Here is a 22,981-nt window from a genome sequence, read left to right on the forward strand (position 1 = left end):
TCTAAGGTAGGTTTCCCTGCATAGCAGAGCTAAAGCTACTTGTGGCTTCCTTGGGGAAGAAATTGAGGTCTTTTCTGCCAGGAAACCCAGTTTATCACGACTCTAAATGATTGGGGTTTTTTTCCCCCCTAAAAATTGTCTCCAGGAGTCAAAGTCTTGAGCTATCACGTAGAAACGTTTATTTTCTTAAAAGAATGAAAGACCATATACCTATTACTTGTACAAGCCACGGAATATTCCCTTTAGCAAAAATAATCACAGCCATAGAGGTTTCCTTTTATAAATGACTTTGGAAAACCCACTTCTAAAAGAGTCTCAGTTTGCTTTTCTGAGTGACATCCCGTAGCTATGACAAAGGTCGAGGTGCAGACAACACAACACATGTGAAAGGTTCAAGTGGGTCTCTTGAGAGAGCTTGTGGGAAAAAGGACAGGGAGGCAGAAAAATCAGACCACCTGATTAATATCTGTCACCACTCTGTCCCAAGGAGGGATGCTGCTTCTAGGAGCTCAGTCAGCACCCTGCTGACCTGAAACAGTAGACAGAATTTTCAGAGGGAGGGGAAATTTAGAGGCTGGGTTTAAGAGGAAGCTGTGCTGCAGACAGACAAGCACCCTAGCTGCACTTGCTCTGGATCCCTGGCCACTCTGTGTGCCAGCCCCTACGAAACACGCTCCAGCACTTTCTACCAAAAAATGTTTCTGTACATGTTAGATTCAAACTAAGATTCAGGAATCTCCTTAGGAGTTAATCCTGCAGGAATTATCTTATTTCCCATAGTTAAAAAACAAACAAACAAAAACAAAAAATCCAGGCCACTAATGGAAGAGCATCTTCTGGAATCTTCTGGACATTTGTTATGTCCTCCACTTTAATCTTCAGAATAATCAAGAGACTTAAAATCATGACGTCCCTTGGAAATGGGTTGACTATTCTCGTTGGTCTTCCCACCTTTCCTCCACCTCTCTTCCTACCTCAGATCGTTTACCTTAGTGTAAGAGAAACACTTAATCTCACTGCTGAGAAATGTGGACGCGTGCTGCATGCCATGCGGGATGCAGAAGCCACCTCCACAGTTGTTTCGGTGGCTTGCAGTAGATTTAGTGATATTGTAATAGTACAGTTTGTTTAGGTCTTGGTACAACAGAGCCCAAAGACCACGGGTGCTGACGGAATATGATTTTCGTTAAAGAAATTAATGTTTCTGTCCTGAAGATCACGGTCCCTAGCTGTGCATTATAAATGTCGTCTCAGATGAATTCTAGGTCCCATTCCACAGCCTTCTTTGAAACTCTGGAAGATTAAGAAATTTGCAGTAAATGAATTGCAACTGTAATTTCAATCTATAAAATTGTTGGGAAATGCCAGTTTCAAATTATGGGCAGGCTAGCCGTAAACAGCGCCGGAAAGTCCTTATGGCACAGAGGACAGCTGATATTTTGCCCAACTTCCTGAGACTTAGAGAACAGAGAAGTTCAACAAAATATAAGCTATCTTTGGCCTGCAAGTCCCTTCTTGTCTGTTTGGTCTGCGCTAAATGTCAATGTTTGTCTTTCCTTACCTATTGTTTATAGCTTTTTATTGAAGATGATGCTTTTTATTTCTGTTTGATGTTTGATTTTTTTCTCATTCTTTTTTATATCATCTCTCAATGACAAATCTGTATCAAATTAGAAGACATCTTAGTTTTAAATTAATAATAATAATAATAATAATAATAATAATAATAATAATAATAATAACCTAGCCTAAGTATGCTTGCCATTGAAAGAAACACAATGTTAAATGTCCCTGGATTTAATTTTGTCTCCTTCCTTTCACCAAAACTCTTCAGAGATAAATCAGAAAGCCAAAGACGTGATAGCTGAGGCCCTGATGCCCCATTCACACTTCCTTTAAAAATGGGAGTGATGAAATTTAAACTCTCAATTTTTAGACTTTTAAATTTCAACATCAACAAGGTTTTCTTAGCCACTGTGGTCCTCATGCTGTCCGTGTCTAGGGGTGAGGACCTCCTGGGTTTACCCTTTCACTGATGGGTCTCAAGCTGCAGCAGTAGTGGTAAACCAAGGCACTGCAGGAGGAAGGCCATGACTCAGCATGCCTTTGGGTGCAATGAAACAGGATGCATTTATTTTCACCTCTTAAGAGATGGGGGGGGGGGGAGGCAACAGTAAGCCATTCCATTTGGAAGCCCAGCTATAGACTCAGTGTCCTGGATTCCCAGTGGGTGTTGAGTTGAACTAGAAAAGTCTAGGTCTCCACAGGGAGGTGAGGGTGAGGAAGTAAAGTGTTTTCATGGAGGATATTTCAACACTGTGAGCTAATTGTGCAGGAGGAAGTGAAAATACTGTAAAAAGAAATGGGAGGAATAAAGAGACAAAAACCAGCAGAATTTATAGGAGTAGAAAGAAGGGGCAAGAATGATCAGCTAACTAATCAGGGAGACTTATTTCAGTGATGTTCTTTGAAACAAAAGAGCGGCCATTGCCACTCTTAATTACTAGCCCTCAGACACTTCTGTGGGATAGAGACGTCTAACTGCAGATTGCTTGGAGAACCAGAGCTTTAAAATCTCCTTTGTAGAAAACGTGTCCAACAATGGGAAAGAAAGGGTTAAAAGCAGGGCCTTGGTCCTTGTTTCACAGAGCAAGTTGGTTAGAGCAGATAAAATTAAAGAGCTAGAAAGGCGGTTACCCAGTTCCAGAGAGCAGAGTGTCCTGGGGATGTCCTGGGGTCCCTCCCGTCTGTCCGTCCATCTCTCAGGGCAGCTGGGGTAATTTCCTGGCATGTTCTTTAAAACCCAGGAGATGGAGCAGCCACGGTGAATGAAAGCCACCCAGGCAGCCATGTGCAGGACAGTGGACAGCCAGTGGGAAGGGGACCTGAGTCAGCACACAGTGAGGATGGCAAGCAAAACTGGACATGGGTCCCAGACTAGCAAGTCTGTAGCAGCCTTGTTTATATACACACACGAAAGGAGAAATATCCTTCCAACAAATCATGTAGCAGCTAGTATGCAAAAACTGAAGGACAAAATAGCAGTAGATTAAGAGGTGCTTGCTGCTACCGACTTGAGAAGCCCCATCTAAGGATGACCACTCGACTGGGATAAATAATGAAATCTCAGTACATCTGAAATGACCGGAACAGACTGAATTTGGGGCATTTTGACTTGAAATTGCATGACCACTTTGAAAACGGAACAAAACAAATATAGCCAATAATCAAGCCACAACTCAGAAACGCTGCTGAAGTCAAAGGGTGCCAGGTTCACAGGCCAAGACAAGAGGATTGTGAGTTCAAGGCCCCTCTAGGCTGTATAGTGAGACCCTAGTTCTGAAACGGAGTATAAAGAACCAAACAGCAGCCAAGCGACGGGTGATATTTTGTGGGGCATTGTCAAGGCATGGCCTTTAGAATGTTGTAATCTGAAGTTACTATTTTTGGCTTTTCTGGATATAAACCTGTTTGTTGTCTGCTGTCCTGCAGATGGCTATTGCAATATATGTTTATCTTCCAGTTATCTTTCAAATATTGTAAGGCCTTGACCCCTCAGAGCGCAGCTAACACCTGTTTGGGGCTCACAGGTGTGAAAAGGCAGCCTGCCTCTACCTTTGATTTGAAGATAATGGTTAAATTGGAACCCCTGTGTTATGAGGTCACCCCTTTTGTAATTAATAATAAATAAATGACATGTTCCTGGTTTTTCTCCTTGCCTACCAGAGTTCACAGCTAGTGGGAATCCAGTAGAGGCAGGAAAAGGTGCCCGAAGTAAGCTGCAAACAGTTTACCTCCAGCAGCATTATTGGAAGTGTCACACATGGAGGCATGTGTAGGGTAGGGACAGAAAGATTTGGGGGTCCATGGTCAATCTCTGTTACACGGTGCCAGCCTGAGCTCTGTGAGACCCTGCCTCAAAAAAAAAAAAAATTCAGTAGCAAAGTCAGATTTAAGTTTAGCAGAACTAAGTTTAAATACTTACATCCAGGTTCTATTAGGTATACCGCTGGAGGTCCAAGCAAGTAGAAGATGGAGCCAGAGAGATGGTCCGGTGGTTAAGAACACATGATACATGATACGGAGGATGGATTCTGATTCCCAGAATCTATGTCAAGCGGGTCGCATCTGCCTGTAAGCCCAGCTCCAGGATGCTCTGTGCCCCTGGCCTCCAGAGTTACCCTGCACTCAAGAACATACCCACCCACATACACTTAACTCAAAATAATAAAACAAATCCTTATAAGAAGTAGATCAGATCACAAATCTACAAACACAAGACTGCGTCCTTTGACTATGAGGTCTTAAGAGATAACCATATTGATGAGAAACAGTAGCTTCTCAGAGTTCCTGTCCCAGTTTGTCTGTCCGCACTGTGTTGTGTGGACATATGTGGCTTTTTTTCGTTTAATCTCTTCAGCGCTTTCCTCACCTGGAAATCTATACCCATCTAGGCATTGTTATGACAATCTATACTGCATACGTACAGCAATCCTTTTACTTGCGGTGCTCAAGTTATAATGGTTCTTCTGAAAACTAGAAGAGCCGGGCGTGGTGGCGCACTCCTTTAATCCCAGCACTCGGGAGGCAGAGGCGGGCGGATTGCTGTGAGTTCGAGGCCAGCCTGGTCTACAAAGTGAGTCCAGGACAGCCAAGGCTCAAGACAGAGAGACCCTGTCTCGAAAAACAAACAAACAAACAAACAAACAACAAAAAAAAGAAAACTAGAAAATATCATTTAGCATATCTTTAATTTCAGAACAATTGCTGCACAAATGGCATAGAGGTGTGCCTATGACAGCTCTGATGTCTATGTTTGTCCCTTGACTAATGTCTAGGTGGTAGCACTGGGGGACGTTCCAGATGGCACTCTGGTCACCGTCATGGCAGGAAACGATGAAAACTATTCGGCAGAGCTGAGAAATGCTACCGCAGCCATGAAGAACCAAGTGGCAAGATTCAATGACCTCAGGTTTGTCGGTCGGAGTGGTAGAGGTACGTATCTGTCGTGAATGAACTTGAAAAAACAAAGTATCTACCTAGGAACAAACCGGGATTTCCCAGCTAGTAGCAGTTTCTTATTATTGGTGCCACATGAAACTTTAAAATAATATTTATTTAAAAGTTAATGCTTATGCAGGAATTGAACTTGAAGTTACCATGTTTGGTGACTAAATTGGCTTAAGATTGACTTGGAACATACAACATACAATACATGAATTGTGGATTTCAATAAAACACTTCACTATTTTTCTAAAATGTGAAAAGTGAAGCTCACCACAGTGAGGGCTGGGATTATGTAAGGGGCAGTCGCTGTCAGATAATTGAAGCTCATGAGCCTTTAGCATATAGTATATGTGCTTCCTGTGACAAGCGACAGGGTTTCGATTGGTCACATCAGTAATTCTGGGGAGTCCTTACGGTATATGATATGGTTTTATACAAGCTTGCACTTTAGGATACAAATGGAATCATGTTAGCACAATTGACAACCATGTGACCTTCATGGTGTATTCTTCTTGAAGCCTATTATAGTTTGGTGGGGGAAATGGGGCTCCCTTAATATTTAAATGCTAATCATAGTAGAGAGCAGGTTATTCAAGGAAACCATTACCGTAGGCCAGCTGGACATGCAGTTTTATTGTGTCTTACCCTTAACTAGTTATTAAAGTATTCAAGTAGAAAGAGGAATCTAGTCTTACCGTGGGCTTCTCCAGTTATCTTTCAAGTATTGTATTTTCTCTTCATTTATAGGACCTAAGTCATATTTTACAAACATCAACAAATAGTGAAATTTAAGAGCAAGGGGACTTTATTTAAATTTTCACTTTTATAATGTAGAATTGAATAAGCTTAGCCATAAAAGGCATTTCTAGCTTAATCAAGAAGGCGTGATAGATACATATATATGTATATGTGTGTCTGTGTATGTATATAATATATATATATTATTAGTTCTTGCATTGGAAAAGAAATAGGAAGTGGCCAGTGGTGTATGTAGCTCAGTGGTTGAGCCCTTGCCTAGCGTGTGCAAGGTCCTGGGTTTTGATCCCCAGAACCAAGCAAACAAAAGAAAACAAGCAGACTGGCAACATATAGAAAATACCAAGCAAAGGCCTTTACTACCATTTGTGAAGGAGTTCAGAAACATTAGAAAATCTGTGTTCTTCATGGAAAGAGGGAGAGGGGACACGTCTGTGCATCTGGGCTGTTGTGTTTCTTACCCTGGATGTCTAGGGCATTTTTGTAATGAAATCACAGCTGGGGGAAAACCTAAGAACATATAAATGATTGAAAATGTATGTCACATTACTATGCTAGTAAGACGGTGACTCAAAGAATAGTCTCTCCGCTTCTGGAAAGCCTGGGTGATGCTGCAAAAGGCTGTGTCGTTAAGTGGGTTCACTTGCTCTATTCAAAGTCTGTCTTTCAGCAAATGGAATTCACATTATGGTTCGGGGAGTGAGTTTAGAAAACACCGTGAAGGTTTCTGATGAGTTGCTGGCAGAGTGGGTGGGAAGCCAAGAAGAAATAAAGACCCCCATAGCCAGGCCCACGCCCACCTGCCTAAGCAATAAACTTAGTCAGGTTTTAGGAACTGCTGATGTTAGGAATAGCTAGCTGGGCTATCACTTGGTTATACTCATAGGCATCCAGGTGGGTCTCTTTTGTCGTGCTTGGCTATGGACGTTTTGAAGGCTATTAATGGCCTATCCTGGTGACATTTCCCCATAGGGAGCTGCATGGTGGCTTTCCCAGTAAGTTGATAATGATAAAGAATGGGGTTTTAAAAGCAGCATGCTTACTCTATGGTGCTGAGAGCTGGTCTCCCATCCTTCCTTGGCCATTTCTGTTTTGAGTGGGTGACTAATAGGCGCTGGTGTTTGCCCGAGGAACGGCGGACTGTTTCTCCAAGGTGTGGACTGTTTGCATTCTGCTGCCTGATTCGTGCCAGCGTGCACTTGAGTTTGCATAAACCCCCCAAAGGAAACAGCAGCACCCAAGGCCAGGCTGTCTTCCCATACCCTGGAATGAAAAACTTAATCAGATGCAAAAAAGAAATAGGTTATATTTGATTTGAACAGGCTCTCTCCAGGGCAATAGTAAGTGATTAAAACTCAGGAGCACTAATTGACCACTTGACCCAGTTACAGTTTCCATATATAATGTGCGTCTTGAGTTCTTATGGTTTAAATTTTTTATGTCAATAATACAAGACAAGTGAGCTGTTGGGAGCCTGAACATGGTTTTATCTCATAATTTCACCCTGTAGTCACAAAATATAATTTTATTTTGCTTTTTTGTGCCATTATCAAAGCCTACTGGATATTTTCCCCTCTTTCTTGCTGTTTCTCTCTCTTTTTCTCTTCTTCTTCTTCTTCTTCTTCTTCTTCCTCACTTCTTCTTATCAGAAAGCAAAGCGATGACTCTCACTAATTCTCACAATTAGTCCTAATCTTCCTGGTTTTAGCCTTTTCCTTTAAAAGTTTCATTATGTTTTAATGAGCTATCTTAAGACTGGACTATTTCATTTTCTATTTGTTTTTGTTTTTGTTTTTGTTTTTAATATGCCTAAAATCATGCCTTCAGCAGCCACACACTGGCCCCGAAGGTTCCAGGCTTTCATTCATCTAGATGTGCTAAGGTCCGTTTGGGGCTCTGTCAATGAGGGCTTCTCTGAGGGGCCTGGGCGCTCTGTGTGGGATGACAGGTGGAAAACTGTGGAAGGAGCTCTGTGTGGGATGACAGGTGGAAAACTATGGAAGGAGCACCTCTTTCTTTTACCAGATGCCAGACGCTGGTGGTTGTGACCCTCACAGAACCTGCCAGAGCCAACCAAGGAAGGATTTTTCTCTGTTCCAAGAAATGGATCTGTCTGGGTGCTGGCTCGGGGCCAGCCCCACAGCTCCCAACCTCAGCTTCAGCCTGTGACTGGGAAAACCTGCCTGGCTGGCTTCTAAGGCCTGGCTGGCTGCTGGCCCCTGTGAATGCGGGTGAAGGCGCGGCCTAGGCAGCTTAGGTCTTCTTCCTCTGTGGCCATGGCTTCCCCATGCTCTCGGCGAGTTTAGATCTCATGAGCAACCAAAGAATTGATCAATTGATGGATACTGCTTGAACGTGAATGATTTCCCGGGAACACAACTGTCAAATGTGACAGTAAGTGTGTTGCAGATGTAAGGAGGGTAACCATAGCCAATTTCCATTTGTTCTAAGATGTCATAGATAATTCTGAAAATCCTCCGAAAGACTTCCCAAGACTTCCCAAGGGCAAAACAAACAAACAAAAAAATCAAAAACAAAAACACGTGCACAGATGTCTATGTGCAGCTTAGTTTCCAGAGTTTGTAGCTTTTTTGGGATGCATGGATGCTAAGATGTGTGAATTTGAAATGTGTCTTTGAGTGGGGGGGGTCAGCTTAACCCCAAGTTTCACACATAGAGGATAATGGATGTACAAGACAACCCACAGGTGGACATTTTCTTGTGTCCCTCTGTTGTTTTGGTGGCACTGACGTCCGTAGACATAGGATCTGGTCGTTTAGGAAGGCAGATGAATCTGACAGGCCAGCCTGGGCCTCCGGTGGGCCACTAGGCATATGGGGGAATGTAGCCCTGCCATCCGCAGTTTGGTTCCCTGGGGATGCCACAACCCCTCGAAGCCAAGGCTTCTGTCGCCCCGTCAGGAGAAAGGTTTCATTTCTTAGTGGAATCTGCTGTTTATATTGACATCCTGGCAGCTTGGAACTTGCCCATTTTGAAAATAGTGCTTTTCTGCAGTGAAATTCTTTCCTAGACTCCTGCTGTAGACGTCTTCCCAGACATAATATTTATCCTGTCACAATCTGGGCTCTTTCATATTTGTGTACTGTTGGTCTCTTAAGGCATTCCCTTTTACGTGGCTTGGGGTATAGTATGGCCACGCTGTCTGTCAGCTGAGCAGAAGGCTGTGGTTGGAGACGCATTTTGGGAAGGATAAACTGGCCGTCTTCGTGTGTTGGCTTTCACCGGACAGTTGCTCTTAGTGACTTACGATGTTATCATAGGATCCATAGCGTTCTTTATTTTATCACAGATTCATTTACTAGAGGAAGGAAAAGCCCAGCCCCTGCCCCAGCCCCAGAGATATTTGATGAAGAACATTCCGTGTAAGCAATACAAATTGCCAGTTGGATCTTCTAGAGAGAATAAGTGGAAGGAAAAAACGGGAGTTGGGTTAAAATCAAATGTCCGTTTTTTTCTTTCTGGTTTTTGGTCTACAGATTGTAATAGCATGCATAGCAAAATCTGTTTTCTTCAGATTTAAGAGTGAATAAGTCGGGATAAAACAGAACGAAAATAAAAACCAAACACAACCCTACAAACCTGAACAAAGCCAGGGCCCTCGCGAACAAGCCCAAGCTGGTCCAAGCAAACACTTCCTTTCCACGTCAGGTCACAAGCTTCACCCCGGAACTAAATCCGCCCTCACAGATCAGATTTCCCATTCTCTTTATTCCACAATAAAAGACTTAGCAACACTTTCCTCAAGCAAGTTTCTCCCTGTCCAGCTTCAAGCCTGGGGTGGCCAGAACCTACGAAAGGCCCAGAGCTGCAAGCTGTGTGCTGTCCCTGTTGGGAACAGTCTGGATCCCACCAGACTTTCCCTGCTGGTTTTTATGAAGTGCCAGATGCTGGGGATGGTGTCACGCAGTTTTTTGTTGCTGAGTTTATTTGCATGAATAGACTTTTTCACTTGTGGAGCAGAAGCTGCCCTTCTGCGGGCCCGCTTCCTCAGCAGCATGGCTTTTTGCTCAGGACTGAAGACTCTCAATCAGAAAGTGCCTCGGAGAGAAATAACGGTTGAGTGACTTTTAGAGCTTCCTGTTTTGACAGCCTCATAGACATAAACAGTGATCCAGCTAGCCAGCCGCTGAGTGAGGCTGCCTCTAATAAATCAGCTTTCTTGTTTTCTTGCTTTTTCTTCCTTTCTTCCTCTTTTCTTTTTTCTTTTCCTTTTCTTCTTCTTTCTTCATCTTCCTTCTTCTTCTTCTTCTTCTTCTTCTTCTTCTTCTTCTTCTTCTTCTTCTTCTTCTTCTTCTTCTTCTTCTTCTTCTTCTATGTGTGTGCTGGCTGGTGAGGTACAAGGGAGGAGGAAGCTAGTTATGGAAAAATATATTCTGTGTTTCAGGATTTTTTTTTAAAGAAAAATTACTTGTTGAAGCAGAGAGATGGTGTAATGTCTGGTGAGCGTCTCCTCCCTGCTGATGGTTATAAAACAAGTTGAGAACAGTAAGGGGATATTTAAGAATGACTGTGTCGAGTCACCCCTCGCTGTCTACGGAAGGTTGTTCTGGATCCCTGCTCCACTCCATTCAGGCAGACAGCTGCAGCTGCTCAGGCCGTTTAGACAGAATGGCACAACCTTCATACGCAAGCCTCGCACACCTTCTGATGTAATGTACAACAGCCTAGGTTACTTACGGTAGCTAACAGACTATCTTTTGCACATCAGTAGTTGCTGTGCTATTGTTTAAGGAATGATAATGGAGAAAAAGAACAAAAGAAGCCCATTCGTTCAGTACAAATGGATTTCCCCCAAATATTTGTGATCTGCAACTGCTTGCGTCTGAGGGACCCACGGACACGGGACCAAGTCTACTGTAAATGTGGAGTGCTGTGTCATTTGCAGGCTCTGTTGAGCCCTTAGCCGGGGGTATACATTCCCGTGGCTGTGCTTCCATTGAGAAACTTCTTGGACCAAGATGTTCTTAAAGATCGACGCCATGCTGATAACATCTTCTCACGTGAAGCCCCAATCAAGCAATTAACAAGAATTAATGAGTGAGCTGTCTGTGAAAATGCCCCAGTGTGCCAGCTGGCTGCCAGGGAGTGGGGACAGACCCGCTGCTCACAGCCTGCCTGTGTTTATAAGAGCTCATCAATGAGCTCCAGGCAATGCCTGTCCTCCATGCTGGTCCTGCTCTGAGTCTCACACTCAGGGAGATGTCTTCTGGGCTCCATGTGGGGAATGGAGCTCAGGGTCCCAGTCAGTTGGCACCTGTACTTTTTTGGGGAATCCCAGTTCACTGCCCTCCCTCTGTTAGCTTATGCTGGGCAGCCTGTCCCACTTAGGAACTCAATTTGCTGTACCCAGACTTTCTGCAGCCAGGTTGCCAGGCACTTGGGTCCCTAAGAGTGTAAACAAATCCCAGTAGGAGTCCCGTCCTTTCCTTTGTCTGCCTCAGTCAGGGACCCAGTGAAAACTCAGCTTTTCTCCGAGATGTAAGAGAATTTAAAACTTATTTCCTAACTTGAAGTACTACCTGCTTTTAGAGATGTAAGGCCTCCCTCGTGACCACAGGGGCCCAACCATACCATCTCCTCAACCCCTGGAGCCAAGGTCCAGTGAGTGGGAGGGCTGGCTGGTATCCTCCAGGGAAGTCACCTTATGCAAAGGAAGAGGTTGTAAAGAATCCATCTGCATTGTTATCAGATCTTCCTAGACAAGGCAAGAAGGGAGGGGCCGTTTGGAGGTGGAAAGATTTGCCCACAGTGTGGGTCTTGGTTCTTCACCAACGTGTTTCTTTCTATTTGAGATATTAGTGTGGAGTGTGTCTGGTATCTGTCACTTTTCTGTCCACTTGTTTCTTACTAATGAGGAGCAATCTGAACCAGGAGCACTCATAAGGCTGTTAGTCTTTTTAAATGATGTCTCTGGAACCTACAGTAAGGGTCCCACTTCCACCCTCCTATTTGAACTGCCACCCAGGAGGGCATCTCCCTTTGCCCTCTTGCCTGTGTAGATGACTGATCAGCTTTGATGAGGCTCTTGCTTAGGGTGAGTTTTGACCCCTAGAGGACATTTGAAGAGGTCTGCTGACAGTTTTGATTGCCACGTACTGGGCTGGAGGAGTGGTCCCTAGGACCTAGTAGTTGAGGCCAGAGATCCACTAAACACCCTACTGTGTGCAAAATGGCTCCCTCCTACCCCCAACAGTGACCGACTCTAAAACTTCAATCATGCCAAGACTGGGGAATCCCCGACCTGGCCCCAGCACTCGAGTACGTTGTTAGATAGCTCTCCTGCCCCTCCTCCCTACGCTCTTCACCTTCCCTGGAAAATCACGATATTCACACAGAATAAAAAAATAGAGGCAGGAGAATCTGAAGTCCAAGATCTTCCTTGGTTGTGTGTTCAGTCCCAGACCAGCCTAGTTGGTAAGAGACTGATTTAAAAAAAAAAAAAAAGTAAATAAATAAATAAATAGTAATAATGTGTCCAGAAGCCCTGAGGAATGAATTTCCATGATTTCCCCCAAATCTAAAAGCCTAGTTCTGCCCAGTGGTGCCCTCAGTGGGCCTACGATGATCCTGCAATCCTGTAGGCAACCCCTCCTCAAATCCCTGCTGGTGACTACCAGGACTGTCTTCACTCTGAGCTGTGGAGTTTACCAGCTTCTTGACAGACAGCAGAGAGGATGTCCCCCACTGATTCAGAGCCACCCATTCCCATTTTGTGGGGCCATCAGGGGAAAACAGGGGAGTGGCTGCCGTTAAGCACTGTAGAATGTTTTTGACAGCATTACCAGTGAACCCAACCCCCGCGCCCCCCCCCCACCTTCCTAGTGGAAGCGATCTGAAATACCTGAAGACATTGTCAAACCTGCCCCCCTCCCCTGCCCCCGAGGGTGGGGAAGTTAAGAACAATTTCCTTACACTCCTGTCTGAGCTCTTTCATTCCCCTTTTGTCCGAGGAGGGGGTGGTGCTGTTCGGATAGATTACCTAGATAAAAGGCTAGCTACTGGTTTTACCTTCCCTGGATAAGAAAAAACCGGCTAAAGTCTCAAACCTGGGTCAGGCCTCTGCAGGGACAGTGTTCCTGGAGGAGGCTGTGGCATTGGCAAGGTCACGGAGAGACCTGCTGAGGGGATCTCTGCTAGAGAGAGCGTCTTCCTGGAGCTCTGAGGGCCTGAGAGGGCTGTGCCCAGCAGTCACTGAGATTTCAGATTAGCAATGGAGGAGATGAAATTAAATATGCACTGTAATTCGAAGCACTGTTTTTCATGGGAAAAGAAGTTCTCCCAACTTAGCCTGTCCAACTCTTTTGTCCAAACATTAATAGCATGCAAATATTTATGATTCATACTTGCCCCTTTTAATTCCCCTGTGTATTTTAACAATAAACACTGGGTTTTGACAGTGAGGCAGGATAATCCCTTTGTCCGGCAGCAGAGCTGTGCAGGCTGGCACCCAGGAGCACCGCACTCTTCCTGTTATGCCTGTGTGACCTCTGCTGGATTTGGATGGTGCTCCGGGCTGGCCTGCTGTACCCCGAAGCCATTCTTACCTCATCGTTTTTTTAACAATTTGCAAGTGGATATTCACACATGGCTTTTCTCTGGGGGCCACTGAGAACCCGGAGAGTTGATTTAATCCGTTACTTGCAACTGCCTCTTGCTGCACCATTGTCTTACATTCTGGCCAAATCCCTGGGCTCTGGATTACACTAAAGCCACCGAGTCTCACAATTCCACAGAAATACTTATGTCTTCTTTGGGAGTCTTAAGAAGTGGGCAGGACTCCCTGAGATACGGGGGTGGGAGGTGGCGGGGAGCTTCCTTTTTTTCCTCCTGTGTAATAGGCATGGCAGTGCCTTTCATCCGGCCATCACAGGGTTCAGATGATAAAGTGAGATGACAGAGGTGCGCTGTCCCTTCACCCAGGAACAGGAAGTGTGGGAGGAAGAGGAAGCAGATGGCAAGAAGTTAGGGATGGGGGTGCCCTCTCTTTTATCCCTTTGGTCTGCTAAGGGCCTGGTAATATGAAGGTGTCACAAATCTATGCATGCACAACAGTTGTAGAACAAGCTTTCACTTCTGGGTGCTGTGTGTTGTACGTATTCTGTCCGTTTCTCGTTGTCACGTCTGCTTGCTTACCTTGTCTCCTGAAGTATTTAAGAAAAGCATTTCTTTCATTTATTCATTCATTGATTTTTATTTATTTATTTGTTTGTTTATTTATTTATTTATTTATTTGGACACAGGGTAACCCTGTTTAGCCCAGGCTGGCCTAGAATTCAGTGATCATCCTGCCTTCGTTACCCATTCATTTATTCATTGATTTCACCACACATGTACCTCTGATGCCAGGCTAGCACTAGGTTCACAGGTCAGCTGAAGAGAAGTTATCAAGGTCAAGGGTTCATGAGGGGGCGACAGTGAAGCAGGGCCTCGCTGTTCTGAGTGAACACCTCTGTGACAAAGGACAGGGGCAACAGGAGCTAATAGAAGTTGTATGGAACCTAGTGAAGGGCAGATGCCTTCCCCCCAGGGAACCTGCCATCTCTGTTGACTGATATCTGTGGGAGACAACAGAGTGTGTGTGTGTGTGTGTGTGTGTGTGTGTGTGTGTGTGTGTGTGTGTGTGTTGGGGGGGGGGCGCACCTTGCCTGTTGAAGAACTGAGAGAGGGCGTTCTGCTCTGGAAGCCTTGGAGTAGGGTTGGGTGAGGATGCATAAGGATGTTGACATCCACCCTGGGCAGTGGGGCTGAGGCCAGTGATGTGGTGCTTAGACTGCAGGGTGCAGAGTAGGAAAGTGTGTGGAGGGTACCGGGGTCCTCAGAGACCAACCTAACTCATTTCTCCTCTCAGGCAGCCTCAGATCTGCAAACACCCCATTTAGTAAGTGTTGCTGCCAGGGGAAGCTAGCTCCCACCTCGAGCTACCTGGCTTTCCTCTTTAGCACCCAGTCCACTTGCCCTTCCTCCTTTCAGCACAGCAGAGGCTCAGGACGGTGAATGTCTTGGCCACAGGTACATGCAAGGTGATGAGTCAAGTAGCCTTGGGAAACCACTTTGGGCTTCTTCCTCTTGTCACCCCTGGCTGGGCCAGCAAAGCCTGGGGAGTCTGGGTATGACAACTGAAGAGCTCTCTGGCTGGAAGGACAGAACAGCACGTGGCCTTAGTTAGCCTAAAGAGAACCTTGTACATGCCTGGGCTAAGAGCAGGCTCGTCATCTGAGATAATGTGGGGCTAGGATTCCAGATGCGTCAGACAGGAGGAAACATGCAACTCGAGGAAAGAAAACAGAGTCCTCAGGAACGAGCTCGGTGCTTTGAGGGGCAGGGGCCGGTCAAGTGACATAAGTATTAGGTCCAATTTTAGGACCTTTCCCGTAAGATAGCAAAATCTATAGACATTCCTGCGCCTTACTGAGACCAGGACAGGCACAGCATTGTGTGCAATCCGCTCAGCCCTGTCCTTTCCTCTATCTAGTATTTCATGTCACCTGGGGATGGCGTATGGCACCTACCTCACACCGGGTGCATTATCTTTGTCCTGTATGTTTGCGGAGGGCTCGAGCCTCAAGACAGCGAAGAAAAGCCCTGGCCATTTGCTTCTTGCATAAGGTCGCTCTCATTCCAGCACCCAAAGCCATGCCGGTCAGCAGAACTTACTGATGCACTCTATCAAGTGTGTGTGTGTGTGTGTGTGTGTGTGTGTGTGTGTGTGTGTGTGTGTGTGTGTGTGCATGTATGTGCAGGTATGTGTGGAAGTCAGAGACTGGTATCCAAATTCCTCTACCGCTTTTTATTTTTTGGAGACAAGGTCTCTCACCGAACCTGGAGCTCACTATTTTGGCTGGCAAGCCCCCCAAATCCATTTGTATCCACCCCCAAAAATAGAATTAGGAGTGCCGATTGCCCACTGGCTTCCTACCAGAGTGGTGGGGATCCGAACTCAGGTCCTCATGCTTGGGCATCAAGCATTTTAATACCTACTGAGCCATCTCCCCAAGACTGTACCCTGCCCCCCACTTTTGTTTCTTCTAGCTGGTGTTCCCAGTCTGTCCTGGAACTCACTCTCTAGGCCAGGCTGGCCTCAAACTCACAGAGATCTACCTGTTTCTACCTGCTGACCACAGGAATTAAGTGTGCACACCACCATTGCCCAGCTCCATTTTTAAAAATCACACTGGAACAGAAGACACTAGCATAATTCAAGCACAGTGCCTGAACTCCACTGACTCATTTCCAGAGAACTCCAGAGAAACGTGGCCTCTCCGTCCTCCCAGTGGAGTGTCTGTTTCAAATGTCTAGTCCCTGCATGCAACAAGGCAAAGGTTACTTCTATAGAAAGCTGAGTTCTGGTTTTCACGTTTTCAGTTAGGTGCTTGAGGCTTGAACTTGTGCCAAGAGCAAGGACCCTGGTCTGCATTCTGCCTGTATGGACACAGATGGGCCTGATCGGGCCAGCTGGACACAGGGCCTCTCTCTGCACAACATCAGATCCGCACAAGCGTCTTCCAGTTCGGCTTAGAGGAGCCGGGAAACTCTGCAAGCCGGATGAGTTATGCTCTGCTCACGGTTCCTAAATGAATTAATTATGCAGTTCTACAGTCAACAGATCACGGTGGAAATAGAAGGAAACAGAACAGAGACAGACAGCATGCATGCGTGCGTGCGTGCGTGCGTGCGTGCGTGTGTGTGTATATGTGTGTGTGTGTGTAGGCATGCATACTTGTGTACCTGTGTGTGTAGGTCAGGGAACAGCTCTTGTGGGAATCAGTTCTCTCCCTTCACCATGTGGGTTTCAGGGACTGAACTCAGGTAACCAGGTTGGCAGCTGGCCTTTACTCACTGAGCCGGCCCGCTGGCCTGGGTGCCTTCATTAAATACTCAGATATTTGTATCCAGAATTAGACAGGGCACAGTCTGTAGTCCAAGAGGGAACGCTCTCTGTCTCTCTTTCTGTCTCTCTCTGTCTCTCTCTCTCTCTCCCTGCAACCTTTGAGAATATTTGGGGATTTCCTAAATTTGTGAAGAGTGGACCTCCCTCCCAGCCCTTCCTGGCTGCCTTGGTTTTTCAAAGGCAACATTTAAAGAAGTCTTTCCTCTCACATGCCTTTGGGTGCCTGAAGCAGGGGAGCCCAGCTTGCTCCTTACAGAGTCCCAGGCAGAGGGATGCTATGGGTACTACTTAATGAAGCCAGCCACCCCGCATCCCCACTGCAGAAGACCCTTTGCGTGGCATACACAGTCTTCCTTTTCGTGACAAAGGGTAAGTTTCACATCCCCAGGAACAGTCCCCAAAAGGAGAAGATGACTCATGCGTCCCAAGCTACAGCCAGGAGAAGGAGAGTAAGAGAGCTGCTGGGGATCAGTGGAGTAGAGCTGTTTACCCACGGGCCAAGAAAGGGTAGCAGCGCGCTCCCAGCGAGAGACTGAGGGCCACCCCTGACTCCAGCTGGTGGGGGGGGGGGGCCGGGGGGCGGGTCTGGCTGGAATGTGATGGTGTGTAGAACTTGCAAGAAGTGGTTTCCAGCCTCTTATCTTCTATCTTACTTTTCGCTTCCTGCCCTCAGCCCTCCTGGGGACAGCAGTATGCAACAGTATAGTATCTTGATACTGTGAGTTAGTCATTTGCTGCTGGAGTGTGTCTTGGGCTGGACAGAAAGACAGGGTCTAAGCCGAGGCTTGTTAGACCTCAGAATGGTCAGTGTCCACCAGGGAGCCCTGCCCTGAGGCCCTGGAACCGCCTGGCCTTGCAAAGCATGTCACGTCAGAGCAGCAAGTGTCCAGGAAGGCTCACCCCGTGACCTTCTTTCCGACTAAATAAAGCAGTTCGTATTTTGTTCTGCCCTTTGGATGGACAGACTGGCGTCGAGGGAGACGCCACATGTTGCTGTCTTGTCGTGTTTATATAGCAGATCAGCCACTCACAGTTAGGCCTTGCTAAAGCTTGCCAGCTGGTGATGCGGCCCTGAGCTTTAAGTTTGAGTTGAAATCAGTCTGAGTAGCAACTCTGTCACCTGTTGAACATTCCTCCTTCCCGCAAGCCAGGTGTCCATGGACCTCTCATCCCAAACCCGTTCTCACGGGACCCTGTGGAGAAGTTGTCGTGTCTTTGACATTTTTCCTGAGCCTTCGCTGGGTACCTAGCCCGCATGGTTGTTAATTCCTTTAGCCTACATGAAAACACTCTGAGGCAGAATGGTTGTCGTTACCTTATGTTTTGCAGAGGAGAAAGCTAGGGCCCCCAGAAGGTTAAGAAAGCTGCCTACAATTGTACAGGCATCACACGTGACTCGTACACAGATGTGCTTAGCATCGATGCTTAGCTTCTCCTGCGTATTTCCACATCTCTGGGATGTTATGAGCAGCGCTGTCTCCTGATGCTCGTGGAAGTCCAGACAGCAGCCGCTTCTTTCTTGGCCCTTCTTTTTTTGACATACCTTCCTCAGCCCTCACATCACTCTTTATCAGAGATCTCCCACGTCACAACCATCCTGCAGCTGATGCTGCTGTTCCCTTAAGTGCCAGGAGCAGAGGGAAGGTTTTAGTACTTTCCTCCTCTCCACATGACACCTCCCACCGGCTGGGTGACTCACATTCAGGGTATCTGTGACTTTAACAGCTTGCCCCTCCACTGCCAAAAGCCTCTGCCTCCAGGCAGTGCCCAGGATCAGCCCCCAAGGTTATCTATGTCCCGGCCAGTGAGGGCTTCTGGGAAGGCAGGCGGCTCCCATCAGGGAGCACACTAGACCATGAAGTCTTGGGCAGCCCAGGCCCTCTGCTCTGCCTTGGGTGCTGAAGAGCCCCGGAAGGCTAGTGTTACGTCGTCGCAGACTAGCTCTCCTTTGGTTCCCCCTAAGTCCTTCCTCTTCTGGCTGCAACTTGCTGAGAAAAACACTTGAAAGTCTTTCACTCTCCACGCCCACGTACTTAAAATACCAAGCCCATAGGTCATTTTAATAAGGGAATTTGGCTAATAACACATGTGCGCTTGAGGCTGCGGCTCCCACGTCTGCAGGTGCTGGCCAAGCAGAGCCTTGTCTGAGCAGCCATGGGCCTGGGTGGGTGGAGAGCTGAGCCAGTGGATCCTGCATGCCAGATGTGCCTCTGGCTACCTGGAAGCCACTGTCAATGACAGTGCTCAACCCAGCTGGAAAAATACAAAGGAATAGAGGTCAGCTTTTTATCCAGGGGAAAAATGTCACACTCACAGTTGATGAAAAAAAAGTCACCATAGCCTATAGATACTAAGCAGATGTCCTCGTACTCGGTGGTCACAGCAGTACCAGGGAGATGGCTCAGTTGCTAAAATGGCACCTTCAAATTCATAAGTTTCATTCTGAGAACCTACCTCTTAAAAGGTACATGTATAATGCACATTTGAAATCCCAATTCTGGGCACGTGGAGACTCATTGAGGCATTGGGGCTTGCTCACTGGTCAGTTAGCCTCACTGGATCCCTGAGTCTCAGGCCAGTGAGAGACCCTATCTCAAATAACAAAATGAGTGGTACTTGAAGAGTGACACCAGAGGTTGACCTGCGGCCTCCACATATGTGTACACTTGTATGTTCATGCCCACACATCAGCTGTAGCCAGAGCCATTTGTGAGGATAACCACCAGCTGACCTCCTCCTAGGTAAACCCTGTTACTGATGTGAAATCACCCTACATGGTAGGCATCACTAAGTGGAAATTCCTCACATCTGTGCATGAAATGATGAGCATAAAATAATAGGAACCAAGGCAGTGAGTGGTACCCTTGCCAGAATTCATCGTGACAGGATTCTGTCCTAAGCCAGCTAGTCCCCGTTAACCAGGGGCTCCTCACAAGGTCTCAGCTCTCATAAGCCCCATCAGCTCCCAGAGAGACTGCCGCTGAGCTCTGACCTGGGCTCGCAGGCAGCTGCCTAGAGTAGTTTGCACATTAGAGTCACAGGGACAGTTTTCACTTCAGGGAACATCTTAGGAGTGGATAAAGGCTCCTGATTTTGCACGGGTGGAAATTTAGGACACCAGTGGCAGAAACACAAAGGGTGGTGAGTGTGAAGCCGTTTTCTCTGTGTTTAAGTTGAGTGATTAATATTTTTATTATATTTAGTGTGTGTGTGTGTGTGTTAGTGTAGGGGGTAGTGTGTATGTGTGTGTGTGTGTGAGTGTGGGTATGTGTGTGCATGTGGGCATGTGTGTGGTTGTGGTGCATGTGTGTGTGTGTGTGGTAGGTGTGTGTGTGTGTGTTAGTGTAGGGGGTAGTGTGTGTGTGTGTGTGTGTATGTTAGTGTAGGGGGCAGTGTGTGTGTGTGTGTGTGAGTGTGTGAGTGTGGGTATGTGTGGGCATGTGTGTGGTTGTGGTGCATGTGTGTGTGTGTGTGTGGTAGGTGTGTGTGTGTGTGTGTGGGTATGTGTGTGCATGTATATGGGTGTGTGTGGGTATGTGTGTGCATGTGTGCGTGTGTGCATGTGTGTGGTTGTGGGTGTATGTGTGTTGTGGCGTGTCTGTGGAGGTCAGAGGATAACTTGGGGGAGTCAGTTCTCTCTTTCCGCTCTGTGGTTCCCCAGGATGAAACTCAGATTGTGCAGCTTGGCAGTGAGTCCCTTCTCCCACGGAGCCATCTTCTAAGCCAAGCTGAGCGATCTTGAGAACATAGCTTCACCTTTCTAAGTCTTGGCCTTGCCCCTTTAAGGACTAGGATAACCCATCTTGCTCGTTTCACAAGCCTGCTGTGACCACCAAATGAAATAAAACATGGGATGGCGTTGGAAACATTGTAAGTTCTGCATAAACCTAAAAACGGCGATATTGTGAGCACAAACTTCCCTGTTGCTCTTCAGGGCTTTGCAGGTAGAATGTCTAAAAAAGGCCTAGTGAGGACAGGGTCGTTCTGGAGTATAGAAACCCCGCAACACCAAGGCCGGATGAAGAATGTTCCCACACAGTGTGCTCCCACCGAGCATCTCAGAATATGCTCTTGTTTAGAACGTTCACAGGTACAGTGAGGTTGAAGCCACGCATGATGACCTGCGTGTGAAGGCCACACATGACAACTAACGAGGAAGAAAAGTGCTATAGGAAGGCAGCGTACAAAGATGGAGTCAACGACCAGCCCTGAGACTACAAGCTCCTACAGAAGCTCAAGGCTGGTGACAAGCCCAGGAAGTTGGAAGGAGGAGAGCCAGCCACCCCAGAGCCTCCTGAGGGAGCCGCCTTGCAGCGACCTTCATCTTGGCCTTGTGGCCTCCAGAGCAACGAGCGAATGACTCTGGGTGCATTGAGCCATAGTGCTGTATTGCATCAGCCCCAAGATTGCTAGAACTCCATGCTCCTTGAGGTCTTTGCAGTTCCAAAGCTGTTGGCAACAGGGGACATGGGCCACCATGCATCATGCATGGTGACAGCATGCTGGATAGTTACAGGTTTGGAAGACATTACCAGAGAGCTTCAAGACGCACTTTAGGCAGCCCGTGGCTGGCTTCGGTCACAGGCTCAGATGACAGACTCAGAGAACATTAGATGCTACAGGCATTCCACAGCCGTGAGCTAAGAAGACAGTGTCAGATAGCTACAAGCTCCAATGCAGGTATCCCCCTGCCTCAGGCTCAGTGTAAGAGCTATGAGCCACACCACAAATATCCCTTGAACTGAGAGCAAGGGAGGAAAAACAAAAGCCATGGGAGAGTCGAGTCCAAATCTTCTAACTCTTGGCTGGAGGTAGCGTCTCATTGTCCCTTCACTGCCTGCAGCCAACACCCCAGACCAGCTCATGGTCCAGCTATGTCACCATCAGTTGATGGTGTCATCAAGGTACTTCTCCCTTCCCCCTGTCACTTCCCTGTCTTCTCCTGCCCCCAAGTCTTTGCTTCTTCTTCTCCTTTCACACTTGGAGGACTTGGTCTCTGCCCTCAGGCAAAGTAAGCACAGACAACCACAAAAGCCGTCAAAGCAGATGTCTGAATCAATCAAGGCGAGAGTAATTTTTGGGGGCCTATTGGAAGTAGTCACGAGCAAACTCAAGTCTCAGGGAAGGTCACGTGAGAAGCAGGTCAGTGGTCACTGCCTAGGCTGGGACGATGGGAAGGCTCCAGCAATGCTTGGAGAAGTGCGGCACTGGGTTCAGGGACCACAGCGTCGCAAAGCTGGGGAGCTGAGCTCAAGAGTTGCAGGGAAAGAGGAGGGCTCTGGGGAGAAGATTCTGGAAACTGATTCTGGGGTTCCATGTTGATGATGCGAGGGCTTGCTGAAAAAGAAAGGCCCACTGTGAGGTCTGCAGGACCCGGCCTTACAGCGGCAGGCCACGTGAAGTCTCTCGAGAACGATGAGCAGGTAGCTCCCTCAGGCACCCCCATCAGCACACCACACTCAGCGTGTCCCCTCAGCTTCTGTCCGCCATCCCCCAAGTCAGCTAGATGCTAAGGTAGAAAACCACATGGGGTTCCCCCTCCCCCCACATCTGCAGATGTCTGATGGCAAACCCTAGAGCCTGGCAGCAGCTTGGGGGGGGGGGGGGTGGGAGCGGGGAGGCCAATGGAGGGGGTAGTAGGAATTCAGGAGCAAAGGCTCCTAGGCCATAAAACCCTAATCCCCAGAAGTCACTCCTGCTTGGTCCCCTGGGCCACTCAAGGTGCAAAGGGACTTCATCACCAGCCTTGCCTGCTGCGGCTGTTCATTTGGTGTAGACTTCAGCACATAGATTACAGACGCCCAGGGGTTATCTGGGGACAACCTTCTTGATTACAAATGTAGTTTGTTGTGGTTCTAGGTTGTATTCTTGGGAAGTTTCTCAGCGGCCTTCAGCCATATGAAAGCACACATGGCGGCTGGAGGCAGTAGGTTTCTCCTAAGGAGGGAGGGCAGGCAGGCTGCGTTTTAAGATAACCAATGCCTTTTGGAGCCAATGGGCACAGTTTGTTTCCCTTTCATTTGAGTTTCATTGCGTGCGTAAGAGGAGAAGTTACATTAACTGAAGAACTAATATAGGCAGAAGAGGCTTAGCATTGCACTCATCTGAGCACTGGCACTCCACACAGAGCGCTGGGAACAGAGCAGGAGCACAAACATTCGAGCCTTCGGGTACAAAGGGCAGTCGCTGCTGAAACCCTTCGCCTCACTTAGTCTTCGCTCAGCCCACAACTGTGTACATTTGGAAATTTGCCTGTACCTGTTTTTCAGGCAGGAACACTGCAGAGTCTAGATATAGTGGCTTGTCAGG

General features: G+C 47.2%; 1 protein-coding gene across 2 annotated transcripts in view; it reads left to right on the forward strand.

Annotated features, from left to right (window-relative positions):
• The window catches only part of RUNX1 (RUNX family transcription factor 1), a 227,722-nt gene that overhangs the window by 139,639 nt on the left and 65,102 nt on the right, over positions 1-22,981 (forward strand). For both annotated transcript variants that reach the window (XM_084801055.1, XM_084801056.1), the window contains one exon: positions 4,839-4,995. In XM_084801055.1, coding sequence (XP_084657181.1) covers positions 4,839-4,995 — 157 coding nt within the window. The remainder of the gene's footprint in view (positions 1-4,838; positions 4,996-22,981) is intronic.

The sequence above is a fragment of the Acomys minous genome, assembly GCF_964271855.1.
Source record: "Acomys minous genome assembly, chromosome: 11".
Classification (NCBI taxonomy): domain Eukaryota; kingdom Metazoa; phylum Chordata; class Mammalia; order Rodentia; family Muridae; genus Acomys; species Acomys minous.